The sequence below is a fragment of the Pan troglodytes genome, chromosome 4 (assembly GCF_028858775.2).
Source record: "Pan troglodytes isolate AG18354 chromosome 4, NHGRI_mPanTro3-v2.0_pri, whole genome shotgun sequence".
Lineage (NCBI taxonomy): Eukaryota > Metazoa > Chordata > Mammalia > Primates > Hominidae > Pan > Pan troglodytes.
The window spans coordinates 34,736,318-34,760,945 of record NC_072402.2 but is presented as its reverse complement, the minus strand read 5'-3'; the positions used below and the strand labels follow the sequence as shown (position 1 = coordinate 34,760,945).

The 24,628-nt window shown below is 38.2% G+C and overlaps 1 protein-coding gene across 3 annotated transcripts; it reads left to right on the top strand.

The window, feature by feature from the left end:
* The first annotated feature begins 9,606 nt into the window (after nt 1-9,606).
* Nucleotides 9,607-21,183, top strand: ZCCHC9 (zinc finger CCHC-type containing 9). Of its 3 annotated transcripts, none has more exons than XM_001149795.7 (6): nt 9,607-9,730; nt 12,810-13,210; nt 16,613-16,763; nt 16,999-17,091; nt 19,258-19,326; nt 20,592-21,183. In XM_001149795.7, exons 2-6 carry the CDS (start codon nt 12,827-12,829, stop codon nt 20,708-20,710), a joined length of 816 nt encoding a protein of 271 aa, XP_001149795.1. In that variant the 5' UTR covers nt 9,607-9,730; nt 12,810-12,826; the 3' UTR covers nt 20,711-21,183. The 3 variants fall into 3 exon arrangements, with proteins under 3 accessions (XP_001149795.1, XP_001149663.1, XP_526871.2); XM_001149663.7 differs by having other exon boundaries at nt 9,613-9,702; XM_526871.8 differs by having other exon boundaries at nt 9,619-10,087.
* Nucleotides 21,184-24,628: the final 3,445 nt, after the last annotated feature.

Sequence of the window (24,628 nt, the reverse complement as noted above, 5' to 3'; positions counted from 1 at the left end):
CATCACAGAAAAGCCCACATGGCAGGGGGGTGAAACTACCATGCAGATGTCATGTTAATGACTTATATATAATGAGCTGGGTCAAGTTAAGGATGCTACGTTTATTTACTGCACCTGTGCCTAAGTTGGGACACTCCCTTCTTGGGCAAACATCCTGGTATAAGAGGAAGCTCTTCACCACACTTCCACCTGCTTGCTACATAACACGGGCAGTGCAGTTGTGGTCCCATAAGTGTTGTTCTTCTCCAAAGACCTTCCCTAACTGCCTAGCCAGCCCCTAACTGCTCCTCTCTCAAAAGGAACATATTCCAAATAATAAGAGCCGTCTATGACAAACCCACAGCTAACATCATACTGAACAAGCAAAAACTGGAGAAGTTCCCTTGAGAACTGGAATAAGACAAGAATGCCTTCTCTTACCACTCATATTCACCATAGTACTAGAAGTGCTAGCCAGAGCAATCAGGCAAGAGAAAGAAATAAAAGGCATCCAAATAGGCAAAGAAGAAGTGAAACTATCTGTCTTCATGGATGATATGATTCTATACCTTAAAAACCCTAAAGCTGGCTGGGCGTGGTGGCTCATGCCTGTAATCCCAGCACTTTGGGAGGCCAAGGCGGGAGGATCATGAGCTCAGGAGTTCAAGACCAGCCTGACCAACATGGTGAAACCTGGTCTCCACTAAAAATACAAAAAAAAATTAGCCAGGTGTGGTGGCCCGTGCCTGTAATCCCAGCTACTCAGGAGGCTGAGGCAGGAGATTCACTTGAAGCCAGGAGATGGAGGTTGCACTGAGCTGAGATTGCGCCATTGCACTCCAGTCTGGGTGACAGAGCGAGACTCCATCCAAAAACAAACAAACAAACAAACAAACAAACAAAAAAACAAAAAACAAAGCTGTCATCAAAAACCTCCTAGAACTGATAAACAACTTCAGTAAAGTTTGAGGATACAAAATCAATCTATAAAAACAGTAGCATTTCTATATTCCAATAACATTCAAGTTGAAAGCCAACTCGAGAATGCAATCCCACGTACAACACATACACACACACACACACAGAGAGAGAGAGAGAGAGAGAGAGAGAGAGAGAGAGAGAGAGAGAGAAGTACCTAAGAACAGATCTAACCAAGGAGGTGAAAGGCCACTACAAGGAGAACTACAAACACAGATGATACAAACAGATGGAAAAACATTCCATGCTCAGATTGGAAGAATCAATATCATTAAAGTAGCCATACTGCCCAAAGCAATCTACAGATTCAATGCTATTCTTACCAAATTACCAATGTCATTTTTCACAGAACTAGAAAAAAGCTATTCTGAAATTTACATGGAACAAAAAAGAGCAGGAACAGCCAAAACAATCCTAAGCAAAGGGAACAAAGTTGGAGGTATCATGTTACCTGACTTGAAACTATCCTAATAAGTTACAGTAATCCAAACAGCATGGAACTGGTACAAAAAGAGACAGAGACCAATGGGAATAGAATAGAAAAACCAGATATAAACCTGCACAACCATCTTATATTCAAGAAAATCAACAATAACAAAAAAGCAATGGGGAAAGGACTCCCTATTCAATAGTGTTGGGATGGCTGGCTAGCAACATGTGGAAGAATGAAACTGGATCATACTTTCAAAAATTAACAATAGATAGATTAAAGATTTAAATGTAAGACCTCAAACTATAAGAATTATAGAAGAAAATCTAGGAAACACCATTCTGGACACTGGCCTTGGAAAAGAATATATGCTAAGTTCTCGAAAACAATTGTAACAAAAACAAAAATTGGTTTAAGTGGGACAATCTAATTAAACTAAAGAGCTTCTGCACAGCAAAAGAAACTATCAACACAGTAAACAGACAACCTACAGAATGGGAGAAAATATTCACAAACTATGCATCCAACAAAGGTCTAATATCCAGAATCTATAAAGAATGTAAACAATTGAACAAGCACAAAACCCCTTTAAAAAAACAGGCAAAAGACATGAACAGGCACTTCTCAAAAGAAGATATACACGTGGCCAACACATATGAAGAAATACTCATCATCACTATCAGCAGAGAAATGCAAATTAAAACCACAATGAGATACCATCTCCCACCAGTCAGAACGGTGATTAAAAAGTCAAAAAACAACAGGCTGGGCACCGTGGCTCATGCCTGTAATCCCAGTACTTTGAGAGGCTGAGGTGGGTGGATCACGAGGTCAAGGGATTGAGACCATCATGGCCAACACGGTGAAACCCTGTCTCTACTAAAAACACAAAAATTAGCCGGGTGCGGTGGTGCATGCCTATAGTCCCAGCTACTCAAGAGGCCGAGGCAGGAGAATCACTTGAACCCAGGAGGGGGAGGTTGCAGTGAGCCAAGATCGCGCCACTGCACTCCAGCCTGGCGACCGAGTGAGACTCCGTCTCAAAAAAAAGACCAAAAAAAAAAAAAAAGTCAAAAAACAACAGATGCTGGTGAGGCTGCAGAGAAAAGGGAATGTTAATACACTGTTGGTGTGAATGTAAATTAGACCAGCCACTGTGGAAAGCAATTTGGAGATTTCTCAAAGAACTGAGAACTACCACTTGATCCAGCAGTCCTAGGTCTCAAAGGAATGTAAATCGTTCTGTTATAAAGACACATGCACTCATATGTTCACTGCAGCACTATTCACAATAGTAAAGGCACAGAATCAACCTAGGTGCCCATGAATGGTGGACTGGATAAAGTAAATATGTACATATACACCATGGAATACTATGCAGCCATAAAAAGAAATCATGTCCTTTGCAGCAACATGGATGAAGCTAGAGGCCATTATGTTAAGTGACTTAACACAGGAACAGAAAACCAAATACCACATGTTCTTGCTTATAAGTAGGAGCTGAACACTGGGTATTCATGGACATAAAGATGGCAACAACAGTCACTGGGGACTGCTAGAGGGAGGAGAACAAGGGTTGAAAAACTATTAGGTATTATGTTCAGTACTTGGGTGATGGGATCAATCATAACCCAAGCCTCAGCATCATGCAATATACCCATGTAACAAACATGCACATTCTTAAGAATGCTGTGTTTCACAAATTGCACATTCTAAATTCAAATTGTTCGCAGATTTTGTGATAAGGGAAAGTATACATAGTTAACACCTTGATTTTTACATTTAAGAGTAACTTAAGTAGTAAATAAAGGAGAAAGATGTAAAACTGAGCTTCAAGAGAATCAAGTAAATACTACTCATAAAATGGTTAAACACAAGCTTAAAAAAATTTTTTTTTATATTGTGGTAAACATACGTAACAAAATTTACTACTAGTCATTTTAAGTGCACAGTTCTGTGGCATTAAGCATATCCACAATGCTGCATAACCATCACTACCATTCTAAATTTCAGTTTTAAAAACCAACATCCAATACAGGAAAAGTGGCAACACATGTAGATTGAATACTGTACCTTAGGATTAGGTCTTAAAAGTCCTTCTTAGTATTTAAAAGAAGAATTTTTAAAAATTTTATATATATATAATGTATATAAAATAGATATATCTATCACATATGATATCTCTCTATATCATTAGATGTCTATATATGTCTATCATATATGATAGATATATCTATTATATATCTATCATATGATAGATATATCTATCATATATGATAGATTATTATCATATATGATAGATTATCTATTATATATCTATCATATATGATAGATTATTATATATCTATCATATATGATAGATTATCTATTATATATCTATCATATATGATATATATCATATATCATATATGATAGATATATCTATTATATATGATAGATATATCTATTATATATGATAGATATATCTATTATATATCTATTATATCTATTTATTATATATAATAGATATATCTACATATAATATATATTATATATTATATATAGATATATCTACATATTATATTATATATTATATATAATAGATATATCTACATATAATACATATTATATAATAGATATATCTACATATAATATATATTATACATTATATATAATAGATATATATCTATTATATATTAGATATATATTATATATCTAATATATATTTATATATAGTATATATGATATAATAGATATATCTATAATATATAGTATATATATCATATATACTATATATAATAGATTAATATATCTATATTATATATATCTATTATATATAATAGATATATAATTATATCTATTATATATAATAGATATATATAATTATATCTATTATATATAATAGATATATAATTATATATCTATTATATATCTATCTATCTATCTGGTTTGCTGTACTTCTCCAAGACATACTGTTTAGAGATCTAAAAGCCACATACACTCAGTGTAGCTAATCTTCCTATCTGAAAACTTGCTGGTGACTTCCATATAAAGCTTCCCTGGGCAAAACTCCACAAGTGCCTTCCTTCATTTGCTCTTTGAGGAATTTAAAATCTGTTTGTTTTTTTTTTGAGACAAAGTTTCATTCTTGTCACCCAGGCTAGAGTGCAATGGAGCGATCTCAGCTCACTGCAACCTCTGCCTCCGAGATTCAAGCGATTCTCCTGCCTCAGCCTCCTGAGTAGCTGAGTAGCTGGGATTACAGGTGCCTGCCTCCACGCTTGGCTTTTTTTTTTTTTTTTTTTTTTTTTGTATTTTTACTAGAGACGAGGTTTCATCATGTTGTCCAGGCTGGTCTCGAACTCCTGACCTCAGGTGATCCGCCTGCCTCGTCCTCCCAAAGTGCTGGGATTAAAGGAGTGAGCCACCGCGCCTGGCCCTGTTTGTCTTCTTTACCAGATTCCTCTGGGGGTATGAACTGTGTCCAATTCATCTTCACAGAGCTCACCATTAGACTCTCACATCTTCCGGAGTATATGTAAATGTGACTTTCTACATCTTCTTGGTCCATAAATGTTTCTTAAATATTTGTGGGACCTCTTTTCCTATGATCATTTATTTGCTATGCCATAGTTTTGGGCAGGTTATGTTTTTCCTCGTATGTGGTCCTCTTAAATTAGTTCATTTGAAATCATTAATTACTGTACTGTTTTTACCCAGACTTACTAGTAGATTATTTTATATAGTAGTTACTAAATCAGTACGAAATATTTTTGCCACTTGGTTATGTTCACTTTGACCTTTTATGAAGTACTAGCATAAATTTTTATCTCTTTTTGTGTATATGTCAGCGTGTGTCAGTCTTATCTGCAAAAGCATTTCAGCTTATTGGAGAGGATTTTAGATGGAGTACATGTATTTATTTTTTACTGACTCCTCCTCCTCACCTCCCTGATCCCTCTCTCCAGTTGTCTGCAACACATTCTACTGTGACGTTTTTCTTAAAACTTCCCAGGAAGAAATATTTTATCTGTAATCTCTATATCACCGTAATTCCCTCACTAATTATAACATCAGCTTATTAGTGGTTTAGCAATCTGTCTTACTCTCACAGGCTCTTGGCTGCTTAAGGGCAGGGACCTCTCTGTCATTTGTATATATTTAGCACTTAAGGTACTGGCAAATAGCAGACATCAAAAAGTGCTTTTTCCTCACCTATCCTATTTTACAGAATTCCATTTGTAACTACAAGACCTCTCATTGTTCCTTGGAATGGACAGTCTAAGTATCTGGTATGATTTCCTCAGACATAAGGAGGAGGAAGTACGCATTTCAGAGTATAAAGGAGAGCTTGCAAATCTTGCCACTTGTTTGTAATTTAGGTTTAAGTATTCATTTGAAGCACTTAACATCCTAACCACCGAAACACATGATTAGGAACTCAAATTTGAGAAATACAACAAGATGGTAAGATGAGTCAGAAGGATACATCATTTTTGTGATTAGTGTTCCAACACTATTCTTTATCACGTTTAAGCAAATTAGATGAAAGAGATTCAAGCTTTTTCAGAGGGTAACACAAACTTTATATTATTCCTATTCCTTATTGCCTAGGAACCTCAAGTAACTTCCACTAATAGGTTTCTCTTGCTCCACACTTCCAACAGATTTTCTTTCACTTCTGAAATAAAGCAGTATTGCTTGTAATTTTGTTACTGAGAAAACCAACAATGCAAATGAAAGCATGTTAGTTAATAAAATTCAGTCACTAGCATTGTGTTCTATGGCAATCACTTAACTTCTCTGAAACTTAATTTATTGATCTGTAAAACAAGAAGATAGGGTTTTAAAAGGTATGTATTTCTATGAGTCTATAATTAGAAATTCTCATGTGCTGTGTCAAAACTCCCATGGATTAAAAATAACTCTTTAATAATGATTCTAAATGTAATACACACCCATTAAAGCATATCTGTAAAATTATGTATAAAGAAAAAAACCCTCACAATCCTATTACTCATGGGCCTTATTGTAAGGATCCTAAAGCAGCTAAAAATATCACTGACAGGTTTTTAAGATGTCAGAATGTCACTGGTCTGGATCTTATTTTTATTTCCAACAGCAGGGTCATTAATTTTTTTCCTCTCTCTTCTGCTGTATTTTTCTGCATACTATAAAAAAGTTCAATAACTGCCCAGAGAATGCATTAGGTACAGTTTTCCACACAATCCTCTTCTCCAGATCTATTTTATGGGATCTCCTGTATGATCTAAAACACTATCCACAGTTGTTCATTGCTTAAGCTCTAATGGATAAAGTTTGAACACTATAATTTCACATTTAAAAACACTTTAATTTGGCAAAATCTCATCCCAGCCTTCCTTTCCAGATTCACTGTTCTCCGTTCCAAATTGCTCTATAGGTAAACTGGCTGCCTGGAGGCTGTTCACTCTAATGTGTGAGTCAGTTAGAGGGATGGTCCACCCAGGCTGGGCCTTGGACACTTCTAGTCCTCATCACCTATTGGTCACTTCATCTAGGGTGGCCAAGCGCCTATTATTCAGAGAGAATCTGGGCAAGAATGAAGATTTAAAATTCTAATGGTAGTGGTTTCAATTCCTGGTAATATGGAATAAGCACACTCCACTGTCTCTGCCAGTGAATCAAGCTATAAATCAGCAATTTGAGGACTGGAAAAGAAACAGCAGCAGGAAAATTGAGAAGACGACCAGAATTCCTTATTTAACATTTACCTTCCTGATAATATTGTTATAAAAAATACATTTACAGTATTCCAATAAGTAGATGGAAAAACTGAATACAAACATAATCCCTTGAACTGTAAAAGTAAATACTTTCCAAAAAAAATCGAATTTGGGCAAGGATAACTTAGTAAAGTGTTTTCAAGTGGATCAAGTAGACAAACAATCCTCTGCAGTATTTCAAAGTAGCAGAGCACACAGGTTTGGACTGAGATCTTGGTTCAAATCCTGACTCTACCTCTTATTAGCTGTGTGACCTTGGATAAGTTACGTCAGCTCTGTGAATTTATTCCCTCATTGCAAAATGGAGAAAATAATAGTACCAACCTCACAGAATACTGAGTGGACTAATTAGGTAACGAATGCAAACCATTAAGCATACTGCCGGCACCTATAAAATGTTCAGTAAAGTTAGCTATTAGTAGCAATAGTTTCCTCCGAATTCCAAAGGACTTATTCTACGCCCTATTTACTCAACTACTAATCTTTATTGGACATACTGCTACAAAAAGAAATCGGTATGTTCCTTTGCTTCCAAGAATGAACGACCTACAGTTTAAAATGCAATATACCACTAAAAAGAAAAGTTTTAGTTAAATGCGCCCTCTAGTGGTATGTTATGTGTAAGTACCTTGCATCTACCAAAGATAAAACCTCTTCATGAAATGTCACTACCCTGAAACCAGCTGGTTGAGATCATTACAGTATGGGCAGCACTACCACACATCTTTTAGGAAGTTCCCTATCTTCAAGAGCTGGAAGTTGCTGTTGTTTGTTTGTTGTCTTTTAAAACTTTCTCCACCATATGAACTACGGTATTTGTGATATGTACCATACCAAATCTCAACATTCCTACAAGCACTGACTTTAAAATCCCTTCTCTTAAAGAAAACTGGGCCACTTTCTAGTTTGCTTTAAACAAACATCGCAAAGTACTTATTCTTCATTTACTTAACAAATACGAGGGCCAGGCGCGGTGGCTCACGCCTGTAATCCCAGCACTTTGGAGGGACGAGGCGGGCGGATCGCCTAAATCAGGAGTTTGAGACCAACCTGGCCAACGTGGCGATATCCCGTCACTACTAAAAATACAAAATCTAGCCGGGCGCGGTGGCGGGCGCCTGTAATCTCAGCTACTTGGGCGGCTGAGGCAGAAGAATCGCTTGAACCCGGGAGGCAGAGGTTGCAGTGAGCCGAGATCGCGCCATTGCACTCCAGCCTGGGCGACAAGAGCCAAACTACTTCTCAAAAAACAAAACAAAACAAAACAAAAAAACAAATACGAAGTGAGCACCAAGGATGTACCAGGCAACGAGGATACAATAAACTTACACAATTATTGTGTAATTACAAATGTGAACCGTGTCATAAGAAAGTATAGACTGCCGTGAGCACACAGTAGGGGATTGGTCTAGTATGGGGGTAGGGGGCTGGAAGGCTTTCTTGAGAATAAAATACTTAAAGCCTTGAAGGGTGAGTAGAAAGTAACTGGAAGAAGAAAAGGAGTACCATACAAAGAAAATAGCAAATGTAAAGGCCTGGAGATGGCAAGGTACACACGGCATTTGAGAAATTGAAAAAATGATCCTATGCACGGAGCTCAAAGGAGAGATTGAGCAAGGTGAGGCTAGGGAAGTAGGCAGGGACTTCATAAGGAGTTCGAATTTCATCCTAAAAACAATGGGAAGCGAAGGGAGAGTTTAAAGCAGTACAGCAGTACTGCTTTAAATGTAATGATTTACATTTTCAAAAGTTCCGTTCCTACGACACGGAAAATGGATTTCAGGGAGCTGGGGCAGAATGAATCCCCAGACCAGTTGTAGAACTACAGGTACAATATGGGACAAGGGAGGAGGTGCCAACAGAGATAAAAAGAAGTGGACAAATATTCAAAAGGTTAAATGGACTGAGCCAACTGTTGAGAGTAGTGGTCCTGGTAAATTGCATTTTTTCACTAGGCACAGCTGGTGGTGGTATCCATTTGCAAGAAGCTACAGAAAATGAGCCGTTTAGAAATCCAGGGTTTTCCTCTTAAAAAGAGAACTTGTTTGGCTACAAAGTGTAACATTTTAATTGAATGCTCAACGAGCACTGAAGGGGGGACATGAGGCACTGCCACTCACCCAAGAGAGCCCCCAAATGTCCTTTTCAGACTTTTATCACAGTGACCCACTCCCACCGCGCCTTTACCTTGCCTCTGCCTGGAATGTCCTTAACTCCCTCCTGCCGGCAATTTCACCAGATTTTTGATTTCTTATCCAGTTTCACGGGAAGCCTTTCCGGCATCTCCCACCCTACCGATCTTCCCGTCTATCTCGCCCGCTACACTGTGAGTTCAGACAGCACGGATTGAACTCTTCATCTTTTCGTGTCGGCGTCCTGCACAGCGCCCTCCCATCACTAAGCGCGCCACAAACTCAGCCCAGTCTTGACGCCCACGAGTCGCTCGTAAAGACCATCTGTGACGCCGGAAGTGACGCGCTCTCGGGCACTATGTGCTTCCGGTCTCCCATACCGCAGGAGGGCGGTCTTCCCCGGGTCGCCAACTCGGCTGCTCTGGGGGATTCGTGCGCGGTAAGAAGCTGCGCTGTATCGCGGTGAGGTGAGGTTCTCAGCCACGAAAGCTGCAGGGTCTCGTCGTTCGTTCCCTCTGGCCTGGCGGAACTTGTGTGGGAAGCTGGGAGGACAAAAGGCTTAGCCGCTGGGTCCCTGAGCTGGCTGGAGCGCGGGCTGTCTAGGTGCGGCGGCCTCAGCTGTTGGGCTCCGGCTGCTGGGGGCTGTGCGTCCAGCCGCCCTGGAATCCGCCTGTGGGTGGGCCGCTTGGCTCTCCCACTTCACCCTCTTGATAACCCAGAGCCTCCCCCTTCCCACGTACGTAGGGGAAGGATAATCTACTTCCTTTTGAACAGCTTCGGTCCCCACTATGACAGTCGCATAAACTTCAGCGAAGAGTGCGCTGGTAAAGTGGCATGGAGTTTCTCACACCAATTCATTGGGTCCACCCTTCAGCTTCTGTGGAAGGGATCTTTCTGTTACTAGGAGCTGAGACTTGGGGGGCTGCGAGGGATGCTGGTCTTAAAAGGTGATAACTTAGGCCGGGCGCGGTGGCTCACGCCTGTAATCCCAGCACTTTGGGAGGTCGAGGCGGGCAGATCTCCTGAGCTCAGGAGTTCGAGACCACCCTGGGCAACATGGTGAAACCCCTTCTCTACTAAAATACAAAAAATTAGCTGGGCGTGGTGGCACGCGCCTGTAATCCCAGCTATTCGGGAGGCTGAGGCCCGAGAATCGCTTGAGCCCCGGCGGCAGAGGTTGCAGTGAGCCAAGATCGCCCACTGCACTCCAGGTTGGGCTACAGAGTGAGACTCCGTCTCAGCAACGACCACAACAACAACAAAAAAGGTGGTGGCTTAATACAGCCATGCTTCCCTTAAGAACTGGTATAGTTATGAGAAATGGTTGGGCCGTTTCGTGGTTGTGTGAACATCATAGTGTACTTGCACAAACCTACACACCTGGGCCGTATGGGATAGCCTGTTACTCCTAGTCTACAGACCTGTACAGTATGACTACTAAATACTGTAGGCAGTTGTAAAAGGATGGTGTGTATCTAAACACAGAAAAGATACTGTAAAAATATGGTATAAAAGAAAGCATGGTACACCTGAATAGGGCACTTACGCATGGAGCTTGCAGGGCTGTCGGTAGCTATTGAGTGAGTCAGTGAGTGGTATGTGAGTGTGAAGGCCTACGATATTATTTAGGGTATTACTGTACACTACTGTAGACTTTATAAATGCGGTATGCTTAGTCTAAGTTTATTAAAAATGTTTAAGGTAATAACCTTAGCTTACTGTGCTTTTTTAACTTTATAAACTTTTAAATTAATTTTAACTTCTTGACCTTTTCTTTTCTTTCTTTTTTTTTTTTTTTTTTTTTTTGAGACGGAGTTTATTCTCTCTGTCTCTCTTTCTCTCTTTTTTGAGACAGAGTTTTGCTCTTGTCACCCAGGCTGGAGTGCAGTGGCGCAATCTCAGCTCACTGCAACGTCCACCTCCTGAGTTCAAGCGATTCTCCTGCCTCAGCCTACCAGGTGGTGCGCGCCTGTAGCTGGGACTACAAGAGTGCGCCACCACGCCCAGCTAATTTTTGTATTTTTAGTAGAGATGGGGTTTGACCATGTTGGCCAGGATGGTCTCGATATCCTGACCTTGTGATCCACCTGCCTTGGCCTCCCAAAGTGCTGGGATTACAGGCGTGAGCCACCATACCCGGCCCACTCTTTTGTAATAACACTTAGCTTAAAATGCTAATGTGTTGTATAGCTATATAAAAATATTTTCTTTATTCCCTTACATTATTCTATAGCTTTTTCCTGTTAAAATTTTTTTTGTTGTTATAAACTAAGACACACACATTATGCCTACACCGGGTCAGGAGCATCAATATCACTCTTTTCTTCCTCCACATCTTGTCCTACTGGAAGGTTTTCAGGGGCAGTAACATGAATGGAGCTGTCTTCTCCTATGATAACTGCTTTTTTCTGGAATAGTTATAATTGTCTAGTATTATGTACAGTACATCATTGTAAGCGCTATGTTTGTATATGACTGGCATCCCAGGTTTGTTTACACCAGCATTACCACAGACATGAGTAATGTGTTACACTACAAGTTATGAGGGCTACAAAGTCAATAGGAATTTTTCAGCTCCATTATAATCATCTGAGACCAGTATCATGTGTGCAGTCGCTGTTGACCTAAATGTTATGTAGTATGTGACTAGCTGATGAATCTTTGATTATGGCTGAATGTTCTCATTCATTGCAGGAAAAAAATATCCTCCAAATTACTAGGTAGTATGTAAGTGACCAAAACTTTTTTCCATCTTATGTTGGAGCCAAATAATTAGTGTTAGGATAAATTACTTCTTTAAAGTATGTATGTGCTCTAAAATGAAAAGTTATTTCTGAATATTAAAGCATATGTATTAAGAGTATAAAAACAAGATACAGATTTTGCTGTGAAATATATCTTATGATTCAAGTCATAATTTAAATAGAATTGAAGATGATGTGAAATCACTGGGCTGGAAGTAGCTTATACCTTGATTAGTAAGAGGAAGTCTGGGATCATCCTGTGATGGTAAACACTTTTATATGTTTTACTTATAACTCTGCCAGGAAATTTCAACAAACTTCATATTAAAGGACATGATTTCTGTATACTTAGTAATCTGCTATGCAAATTGTTGCATTGAAATGGCAGACGAAGCAAGAAGATTGGGAGAAAGTAGCTGTGGGACTTGGAGATAGGAAAATAAACAGCTGGGAAAACTGCAGAATGTGGGAGGAATAATTGCATTCATTGTATTACTATCTGATTTATATTTTATGAAATAATTTGGTTTCTTAAAATAGTTTTTCAATTTTAAGCACACCTTTTTTAACTGGTGTGGCAGCTTTTCTGGTAAGCGGTAGATTTATATTAGAAGCATGTCTATGCAGCATATTATAGCATTAAATATGTATATAGATATCTAACTGAAGTAAAAAGTGTTTTAATAATTAAAAGTTTAACATATGGGCATATGTGACATATAGTGATATAGCATGTCTCTTTAGTTTTGTTGTTTTTGTTGTTGATGGCTAACCACCCATGCTTGTCTTAAAAATTGTTAAGGTACCACTGATGAAATTATGACCAGGTGGGCCCGAGTTAGTACCACATATAACAAGAGACCCTTGCCTGCAACATCATGGGAGGACATGAAGAAGGGATCCTTTGATGGAACAAGCCAAAACCTACCAAAGCGTAAACAACTTGAAGCCAATAGGCTATCCCTCAAAAATGATGCACCCCAAGCAAAACATAAAAAGAACAAAAAGAAAAAAGAGTACTTAAATGAAGATGTGAATGGATTCATGGAATACCTAAGACAGAATTCACAGATGGTTCACAGTGGGCAAATTATAGCAACAGACAGTGAGGAAGTAAGGGAAGAAATTGCAGTTGCTTTAAAGAAAGACAGTCGACGGGAAGGAAGAAGATTAAAAAGACAAGCGGCAAAGAAAAATGCAATGGTGAGAGCATCACTTCTACCATGTTATTTACTTTATTTAGCTGGAAACTATTCTTATATTCACACACATATATACCTTAGCCAGCTCTGGTTACCATTATGTCCCAGATTTATAGAGCATCGTTTTAAGGACTAGTACTTTTTTAGCACATATATGCTAGGCACATGATGTACTGGTTAATTATTACAACAACACAGCAAAGGTGATGGCATATATTCCCATATTATGGATGGCAAACACTGAAGTGCAGACAGATTAATACCCTGTGGAAGCCACTTAGCTAGTAGCAGAGGTGACATTCAAACCCAGCCTGACTTCAAAACCTACGTTATAGACCAGATGTGGTGGCCCATGCCCGTGATCCCAGCACTTTAGGAAGCTGAGGCGGGAGGATCACTTGAGCCCAGGAATTAAAGACGAGCCAGGGCCACATAGGGAGACGCCATGTCTACCAAAAAAAAAAATTAGCCAGGTGTGGTGGTACACACCTGTGATCCCAGCTACTACTGCCAGCTGAGGCAGGAGGATTGGGCCTGGGAGGTCGGGGCTACAGTGAACCATGTGATCAACCGCTGCATTTCAGTCTGGGTGACAAAACGAGAGTTTGTCCTCCAAAAAAACCAAAACCTATCCTCACCTTCCAATAGCCCCTTTTTCAAATTAGCATTGAGAAAATGTCAAAATTATGAAGAAGATGAAGTAGAACAGGTTAAATGTGTGTGGGTCCCTATTACTTGGAAAGGATGTTCTTTATCTATGAAATACTGAAGCACAGGAAAGAGATACATAGGAGTCATACTAGTTAGAGCAGAGTAATAGCAGAATTGAAAGTCCTTGAGACTCCCTAGTCATTGCTTCCTCCCTCCCCCATATTACATTCAGAAGAATGCTGGGGGCAGCAGGTTTCTTTCTGTAATGCCTAGCCCTAGATTTTAAAGTATGTCAGGCAAAGGGGATGAAATACTTGGTATAATTATTTCCCTTCTCTGAGTGAGTTTCCCAAGCCTCCTAGCACACCACTTCATAAGAATGAGGACTTGTTGCTAGTTATTATACTTTTATTTTTTATTAGTATTACTATATGTAGAGCACTATTTGCACCATTGCAGGCTTAAAATGTTAACAGCCTCTATAAATGTGTCTTTTGGCTGTTTGCAAGATTAGTCTATGCATTGTTATATTTAAAGATAGTTATTTAGAGATAATGCTGATGAAACATTCCTTATGGATAAATTTGAATAGAAAGGATAACATTTCTGTTGGTATCAGGATAGAGTTTTGTGTAAGTTAACGATTTTTAAATATTTTAAGTCATTTTAGTTTAGTTGACATAGGCGGTATGGTGAATCACATACCATTTGAAAACATTTACTGTTATGACCGCTTAAGAAAAGCATTATGTTTGTAATTAAGTGGGGAAGGATATTGTTTTTTAAAAAGGGGAGTGCTATATAAATAGTATATGGCTTGTTATGACCTGTTGTTAAATTTACTTCCTTGGTATTTTTTTAATACCTTATACTAAGCATCGGTCCTTAAATGCTAATAAACTGATATGCTATAGAAATTTACAATCAGTGCTTCACAATCCCATCTACATTAAACTTAAGGACCATTCAAAAATGTTCTATTAGGTGATGATTAGGTTTTAAAAGAGAAGGCAGTGAACTAAGGCAGTAGTCTCAGCTTAGTAGAGACCACCTTGACTTCACCAAGAAGCCAAGACTTCCTATGGTGGTGATGCAGGTTTTAGCAGTAGCTTTTCCTGCATTTGTATAATAAATGCAGCTTCTTTTTTTTTGGACCAGCTCATTCTAAATGTACAAGTTACTAAAGAATTTAAAGGGACTCATTCTTTTTCAATATTTTATTAAGTAGGAAAAAAAGGACAGTTGCAAAATAAATGTTTTATTTTGCTGGTTGAATTTGCTTTTTAAAAAAACCTGTGCTTATTTTGAAAAAACATAATTAAATGACTATTTATTATCCAAGAAATATGTATATCTTTTTCCAGTTTAAATAAAATAGTTTAAATATCTGCCATCTTTGATTATGGTTGATGTTCTCATTTATTGCAGCAAAAAAATTCTTCAAATTTCTGTAAACAACTAACCATTGCTCAGTTTTATGTTGGAGCCAAATAATTCATCTTGGAATAAATTATTCCTTTAAAATGTATTGTGCATATATTCTAAAAATGAAACCTATTTCTGAATATTAAAGAATGTGTATGGCTGGGTGTGGTGGCTCATGCCTGTAATCCCAGCACTTTGGGAGGCTGAGGCAGGTGCATCAGGAGATCGAGACCATCCTGGCCAACATGATGAAATCCCATCTCTACTAAAAAATACCAAAATTAGCTGGGCGTGGTGGTGCGTGCTTGTAATCCCAGCTACTTGGGAGACTGAGGCAGGAGAATCATTTGAACCTGGGAGACGGAGGTTGCAGTGAGCCGAGATCACGCCACTGCACTGCAGCCTGGTGACAGCGAGATTCTGTCTCAAAAAACAAAAAAGTATTTAGGGTAAAAAACAAGGATATACTTTTTGCTATGAAATATATCTTATGGCCAGGCGTGGTGGCTCATGCCTGTAATCCCAGCACTTTGGGAGGCCGAGGCGGGTGGATCACCTGAGGTCAGGAGTTCGAGACCAGCCTGGCCAACATGGTGAAACCCCATCTCCACTAAAAGTACAAAAATTAGCCAGGTGGTGGTACACACCTGTAATCCCAGCTACTTGGGAGGCTGAGGCAGGAGAATCACTTGAACCCAGGAGGCAAAGTTTTCAGTGAGCTGAGATTGGGCCACTGCACTCCAGCCTGGGTGATGGAGTAAGACTCCATCTAAAAAAAAAAAAAAATATATATATATATATATATATATATATATATATCTATCTTATGGTTTGAATCATAATTTGAATGGAAACGTCTGACCCAAATTCATTCAATTATGTGAACTTTAAAAGAAATATTAATTTTTTTAAATTTTGAGTACATAATTATATACAAATACAAATTTTGAGTGACAGTTTTTATAGCCACTGTCCATTTCCTATAGAAAATGCCATTTTTCCACTGCAGACATTCCAGTTAATAAAATGAATCGTCCATATTTGCTCAATTCATTTAAGCAATTGCCGTCTACAAAGCCACATATATAACATTGTTCCTGAGATTGATGGATTTATTGATTGAGGTTTTCAAAAGCAATGAAACCCTCTGATGGAAAGGATATCTCATTGTTTAGGAACGTATGAAATCTTTTTTCTACAAATATTGAGATTTCAGAAAAATAGCTTAATAAGATGAGAAATGTTTTAAATATGTTTTTGATAACAAGAATTAATAAAGTCACTGGTATAGTTTTACAGCGTGCCAACCTACGTTTTGTTTTCCTAGGTGTGTTTCCATTGTAGAAAACCTGGTCATGGAATTGCAGATTGCCCCGCCGCCCTTGAAAATCAAGACATGGGCACTGGGATATGTTACAGGTGTGGGTCCACAGAGCACGAAATAACCAAGTGTAAGGCTAAAGTAGACCCGGCTCTTGGTATGTGTTTCTTTCAGTTTTTTGTTTTGTTCATGGGGAAAGCCAATAAATAGCACCTTGGGTATTTTTTTTAACACAATTTGTTACGAGTGTGCCACTTAGTATTTGGAAATCATATGAGATTAAATTTTAAGTTATGTAAATATATTTTTTATTCAGAGTATTTTAAAATAATGTTAATTTTATGACTTGCCATATGTATTGTCAACTGAATAGGAACTGTTGATTTTTACAGGCGAATTTCCTTTTGCAAAATGTTTTGTTTGTGGAGAAATGGGGCACCTGTCTAGATCTTGTCCTGATAATCCCAAAGGACTCTATGCTGATGGTAAGTACTGTTACCCTCATATAGTAGAAATGGTGAGTCATCGTGCAGTTGTGATTTAATTTACACTCAATCACAGTTCTTGAATAAATTCTTGAATAAATTGCAAAACCTTGAGAATTACATTATTTTTATCAAGTGCTATTATATGTACTAGGCTTTTCATGCAATTTGACTTCAGATGTTAATAAAACAAATCAGAAAAAACTAAGGTGTATATTTCCAACTGTGCTTGCTTCATCATTTGTGAGACTATGTCATACATTTCTACTTTTAGACATAACAGAAGCAGAGAGATTATATCTCAAGCTAATATGAGGTTTTTAAAATCGTATTATATATTCAGCCTCAGCCAGCATACCATTTTGGTGGAGGGGTGGGTACAGATGATTCAATATTGTAGTAATGTTTGCTTCTGAATTTTTGTTCTTAGTTATTTGTCTGGTATGGGATCATGTAGCTTTTTTCTCTTTAACTCGGGTAATTAAGGTTCACACAGTAAAGTCTATGCGGTCTAAAGCTTTAAGGCGGAGGTTGTTATCTGTTAATGTGATGGCTGGTGCCATCAGGCTCTAGACGTTTCTTGTGTCATGTCCTGGGTTTCCCTCCTGGAGAAGTCCAGTGAAAAAGCGTAGCTTTTGGAGTTGGTCAGACTTGGGTTACAGCGCCAGCACCGCCACTCACTAGCTGGGGGGCTTTGGCCAACTACCAAACTCTGATCTCCGTTTCCTCACCTATAGAGTGGAGATGATAAAACTATATTTTATTGATTCTAAGATGCACAGTTTTTCAGTTTTAATCTCTTGGAAATCAGAATGTATCTTACCATTGGTGGGTCCCATATAATTGACAGCTGTTTTTCTTTCTGAGAGGTATGTGCAATAATGATACATCTTATAATCAGTGGTATCTTAGAGTTGATGAATTATGGTATTTGCCTAAAGAGTTTTTATAAGGATTAAAATGTATTATTCAAGTGCTTCTCTTTCACTATGGCATATAAAGAGGCCAGGGCCTGGAAAATGCTCAGGTGCATTTCAGTTTTGAGCTTATAAAACTGGGTAGATAACATGACTAGTGAGCAAAAATGGCTTTCACTGGTCAACCAAAGTGACTAGCTGTAAAAAAAAAAAAAAAAAATTAATGCAGCAAGGAGAGTAGATCCTATAGATGTGAAAATTTGGCCATATTTGCCTGTGTGTGCTTTGATTTTATACCTTGTAATCTTTTGTTTACAATAAGGGGCTTTCTGCGATTTGTTTTAATTTAGAACACTTTAGTAGCAATAGAAACACTGGATACATTTTTGTATGGTACATTTGATGTATATAGAATTAGTACTTTATTTTTAAGAGGTAAAGCATTATGTTGGGGGAAAAGTAGGGTGGGTTTCCACATTTGCATTTTTATGTTAAAAATAAAGTCAAGATTTGGGGGGAAAAAAAAAGAAAATTCAGCCAGATTTGTATCTGATTAGGTCATTTTTCTAAGTCACTTAACATTTCGAGCATGATCAAGATAATGCTTGACCATTAAGCAATAGCGTTTGATCATTAAGTGAAACACTTATTTTAGAAACCACATGTGTTGTAATTCACAATCCTGGAATGTTGTTTAAAGTAGGCAGGTGGGCATTTTTATAGGGTTAGGGTGCCTGGCCAGTGGAAGGCACTGAAACAAAAATTAACTTTATTTCTTTCATAAATGCTTACCCCCATCTGATCTGTACAGTAGAACAGTAGTTTCTAATCTGTTTTTGGGCCATTGACTGTTTGAGAATCTGACATGCTATTCAGGAAAGTGCATCTGCTTACATCTTTTGTTTACAGGTCCAGGGTTCACAGACTCTTGACTGTCTAAGCATTGTTAAGATCCAGGCTTCTGTGCAATAGCTCTTGAACAAGTGCCTTTCATCATATCTCATTTCTTTTTCCTACTTCTCAAGGCCAGGTGCAAGAAGCAGTGGGTGGGTACAATTTAGTGCTCTGTGAGGTTAAAAGGAATGGAGAATGAATTAATAGGAATAGTGGCACCTCCCTATGATCCTGGTCTAGCTACCTTTACAACTGACAGGGTTGTGAGGATCCAGTAAGATGTGAAAGTGCTTTGAGATGTTAAAAACCCCTTGCAAGTATGAGATGGTATTCAGTGGCTTTGCTCTTTCAATAGGTGGCGGTTGCAAACTTTGTGGCTCTGTGGAACATTTAAAGAAAGATTGCCCTGAAAGTCAGAATTCAGGTGAGATCTCTGGGCCTCTACTTAGAAGGGGTGAGATTAGTATTCCTCTGCGTTTTATTCTGCACTTGTTATTAATAACTCATTGGGATACTAATGATTTTAAGACAACCTGTTTTCCTACTGTAGCAATGACTTAATCTCTGTCAGCAATAGACACACATAGTATTGAGTAACTGAATAGTTGGGGGAAAAAAGTGACCAGTAAGCCTTAGGGGACCCTGACTTTATAAGACACCTGATTCATAAGCATTTATATTTGCTAACTAATGAATTTAATATAATAGAGCCAATTCTGTTACTTACAGAAAAATATGAATTCACTGAGAAAATAAAAAATATGAAATAACTTTCAAAAGCCTTAATATTGAGTGTCCTTATGTACGCTTTGCTTTGTATGTACCTAAAAGATTCAGAGTTGATTGCAGAAACTACCAAAAATATTAAAAATGTGTTATCCACACAGAATCTGGCGATTTTCTTCCTGATGAAATACCAGCCTTATTCATCAAACACTTCAGAGATGTTCACTCTACCTATGGCAGACTTTTAAGGAAGTGGAGATCATTATTACATTAGTTTGCCTGGACTAGAATGATAATCCTATGTGAAGGAAAGCAAGAAGACAGTAGGATAGCCCAGCAGTGCTTCTTATGGAAAGAGCACGTTTCTTTTTATTTCACGTAGTCACAACACTATGCAAATAAGTCTGCTCATTCTTACTTCCTATCCCTAACATTTAAATTTGAAAACCAAGAGTTCTTATTTACAAGCTTGTCTAGAAGATAGTCTTTAGTACATTGTAGGCAGTGAGATTGAAATGATGAAGTGGAATTTGAATTCTCCCTCCTGGGAGGATTGCCACTTCCCAAATGACAAGACTGACAAGCAGATGTTGTATAATTTCACAGGTGGAATCTTGTGCATTTAAAACTGATGCTTCATAAGCCTTGCTGTTTACAGACTCTTGGAATTCATTGACTCTGTAATGATGAACTCTGGGAAAGAATGAAAGAGCTTTCTCATCAGTTCGTGCATTGCAAAGTAGTTGCTGCATTTCCCTAATTGGGATGAGAAATTGCCTGTGGTACTCTGAAATCAAGGGTTATAATCAATTACAGAATTGCTCACTTTCCTTTAGTGATGGAGTCTTCCCTCCTTGTGATTATTCATGTCAAAATGAGTTCCTTTCCCAAACCAATAACAATCTGAGTGGATGCATTTGATTACTGTTTTTCTAACATTCTGATTTTTCTATTCCTTTACAGAGCGAATGGTCACAGTTGGTCGCTGGGCAAAGGGAATGAGTGCAGACTATGAAGAAATTTTGGATGTACCTAAACCGCAAAAACCCAAAACAAAAATACCTAAAGTTGTTAATTTTTGATAACAGCTAGCACTATCATGAGTTACCACCTCATTGTTACTTTCTAAACCAGGCCCGCTTCACGAGTTAGAGTTGAGCTCCCCTGTAGCCAGGACTATGCTGTAGATATCAGTATGATCTGGGTGTGGCCAAAAACAATTTTCTTTATTCTGTCTATCAAATAGTACTTCTACCACTGTTTGGAGAAAATTGAAGAAAAAAATAAGATGATTAAATGAATTCTCTAAAAGAACATATTTTAAGAGACAGAACTTAGACGTAACCAAGTAGTTGTATACCTGATTGTAACAATCATCTTTTATAAAAGCAAAATTATGCATAAATGTAAAACACCCCTAAACAAAGGGAACAAATGAATTTTTGGTTATATTGTTTTCTTGGCTCAAAATATCAATTTATTATTATAATAGAAATTTATAAGTTGCTAGAAAGTCTATATTTTTAAAGTACGGAATAAAAATATGTTTTCTATTGCTTGTTTTTCTGAATACTTGATTCTCGATTGAAATATCCATTGTTCGTTAATATCCATGTAACAATCCCATTGGAAACAAGATTTTTTTTGAATCCTAGATGAGAATAAACAGGGATTTGGTTTTTGTTTTAGTTTTGACATAAAGGATTACAAGTTACTGAAGTTAAAATTGAAATATCTCAATTTAACAGCAGCTCTTTTTTGCCCTTGATTTTCAAGAGAGAACTTCTAGCCAAAATTCAGTTTTTGTTACTTAACCAGAATGATGGCAGATAACAGATTGTATAATAAACTTAATAGCATTTTGTTCTCATGTTTTAGATGAGTCAGAGTAAGATGGAAGTATCACCATAATAGAGTTAGAACACTAATCAGAGACCCATTAGCTTCTTTGTTTGATTTGATGAATTCATGCATACTTAATACATATATTTCACAAGGCTTAACACTACCATTGTACTGTATAATGGAATGACTCTAGTGGTTTTGTGTTTCATTTGAAATTTTACCTGATTGAATCCATTTGTAACTAAAGGAAACAGCTGTGATTAGTTACTGATGCCTCAAAAGCAAAATATTTACCAAATAAGAAAAGAAACACTTTTCTCTGTTTTCATATCTGCACAACTCGACAGTTCTAGTCTTAATAGGAGCTGTTCTTTTATTTCAGTGTGAGAGGAAAACATGACAAAATACTGCTCAGCATCCCAGAGCTTAAGGAAATGAGTGCTATTTAGAAGGAATTGCACAAGCCAGGCAGTTGGAAAAGGACAGTAATGCTGCCTTAGTCATCTAGTCTGAACGCACCCAGATTTATTTCACCTGTCCCATCAGGAGCAGACGGCTTTGTAGAGTCTACAGCCTGTCAGCTGAAAGTTAGGTCTAATGCTTTTTGTAGTCTTCAGTGCAAGAATGTTGGTATCCACTTTGTCTTTCTTGGATTACTTTCTGTGTGTGTGTGTGTGTATAATTTTTTTTTGATAGCTCACTCTGTCACCCAGGCTAGAGTGCAGTGGCACAATCTTGGCTTACTGCAACCTTTGCCTCTTGGCTTCAAGCGATTCTCCTGCCTCAGCCTCCTGAGTAGCTGGGATTATAGGCACGCACCACCACACCCCGCTAATTTTTGCATTTTTACTAGAGATGGGGTTTCACCATGTTGGCCAGGCTGGTCTCGAAATCTTGACCTCATGATCTGCTCGCCTCGGCCTCCCAAAGTGCTGGGATTACAGGCTTGAGCCACCATGCCCGGCCTACTTTGTTTATATTTTAATGATGTATAAATATTAGGCAGTGAAGTCATTAGAAATAAACTGCAGGTACTGAATGTAACATTAAACACGTGTAGAGACACTAAAAGGAATGCACCAGAGGCAGAAATCCTGAGAGATCCCGAGTGTTCATTAAAAGGAACTATAGACGTTGGTTATTTTCTTAGCTAAAAATGCCTAAAGAGGAAGGCAAACAATTTATTCATTCATCTTATATATTTCCCAAGCACTACTATGTTCCTGTTACTCTTATGCACTTGAAATTGTGGCAGTCAGCAAGACAGACAAGACCACATGCATTATAATGGGGCTGAATAATGGACAGGAGACTTAGGGAAAATACCAGCAAGAAATGTTTTATTACATTCCTAAAATATTTTTTGAATCCCCTGAGACTTTAAAAAAATTTTTAAGATGGGGTCTTACCCTGTCACCCAGGCTGGAGTGCAGTGATGCAATCGTAGCTCACTGAAGCCTCAAACACCTGGGCTCCAGCGATCCTCCCGCCTCAGCCTCCTGAGTTGCTGGGATTACAATAGGCATGAGCCACTACACCCAGCTGAATCCCCTAAGACTTAGTCTTTAGTGCTCCTTCGGTCTTTTGTAAATTTCATCTCTTCTTACAAACTTATCTTTCACTTTTCCATAAATGATTCCTAAATCTCCAGCTAGCCCTAAAATCCCAGGTTTCAGTCCCGTCTTTTCACCTGCCTCCTGAATGTTCCTACTGGGATGCTCCACTAATACTTCAAATTCAATATGGCTTTAAACAGAGTAACTTTCCCCTGGGGAAAAAATGAATTTACCTTTTTGTCTGTTTCTTCACTACAATTATGTTCCAAGCCATGAGGCCTGAATCTCAAGTTGCTCTTTACTTGACATTCCCTCCAGTCCCCATAGCCAGCCCCCGATCCCCGCTTATTTCCTTCAGGCATCTGCTATGACCAGCTTGAGTCTTTCTATGACCATCCTTATAGGAAAGAGCAGCTCCTTGCTTCCTCATCCCAATACCTAACACTATAGCTTTATTTGTTCCCTCTCTACCAGATTATAGGTTACATGAGGGCAGGAATTTTGATTCTTGTTCATTGCTATATCCCTAGAAATGCTTGGAATGTATGAAGCATTTGCATTTGTTGAATGAGTTAATTCAATGAGTGATATAAAAGGAATCAACAGAGAGATGATGCAAGTGACTGGGTAGCTCTTAGATTGGATAATCAAGAGGAGGCCTCTGTGGAAATTTTAAAGCTGAAATCTGAACGACACAAAGGAACCAGTCTTGAGTTAGCCAAAACCCCTAAAGAGAGAATGAGTTTGCTATATGTGAGGGACAGGAAGGAGTGTAGCTGAAGCCTAGAGAAGGGCCACATCAGGGCTATTCTGACCACCCTATTTAAAACAGAATCTACATCTCCATCCTAACACTGGCACTCCTGGTTCCCCTTACTTTGCTTTATGTTTTTCTGTGTCATTTATCACCTTCTACCATATTAAGTTATTTATTATATGTGTCGTTTTTGTCCCATCTCTCTGCTAGAATATAATCTCCATGGGGGGTGGATTCTTGTCTGCTCACTGATATACCCCAAATGCCTAAAACAGTACTTAGCACATAGTAGGCCCATAATATGTATTTATCATTTGACGAAGTCAGAGAGGTGGTGGGGGCAGTATCACACTGGAAAATTTGGGAAGCCATGGGAAAGTTTTGGTTTTATTCCCCTAACAGCTTTATTGAGATATAATTCACATACGATAAAATTCACACTTTTAAAGTGTACAACTAACTGGCTTTTAATCTAGTCAGAGTTGTACAACCATCGCCATTAATTCCAGGACATGTTATCACCCCATCAACAGCCAATACCCTTAAGCAGTTGCTCCCTATCCCTTCCTTCCCCCAGCTACTGGCATCTACTAATTTACTTTCTGTCTCTATACAGTTGCCTGTTCTGGACACTTTATGTAAATGGAATCATGCAATATGTGGTTTTTTGTGATTGGCTTCCTTCGGTTAACATGATGTTTTCAAGATTCATCCATAATAATCTATTGTATAGATATACCACATTTTATTCATCAGTTGATGGGCATTTGGGTGTTTGCCACTTTTTGGTTATTATTAACAAGGCTACTGTGAACATTTGTGTATAATCTTGTGAGGACATG

What these genes read in the sequence shown, in the direction of transcription:
- ZCCHC9 (XM_001149795.7), top strand. Translation starts at nt 12,827, where the DNA reads ATGACCAGGTGGGCCCGAGTTAGTACCACATATAACAAGAGACCCTTG. An exon ending in CGGCAAAGAAAAATGCAATG is followed by an intron (nt 13,211 to 16,612) that starts GTGAGAGCATCA and finishes TTGTTTTCCTAG; the next exon opens with GTGTGTTTCCATTGTAGAAA. An exon ending in CAAAGGACTCTATGCTGATG is followed by an intron (nt 17,092 to 19,257) that starts GTAAGTACTGTT and finishes CTCTTTCAATAG; the next exon opens with GTGGCGGTTGCAAACTTTGT.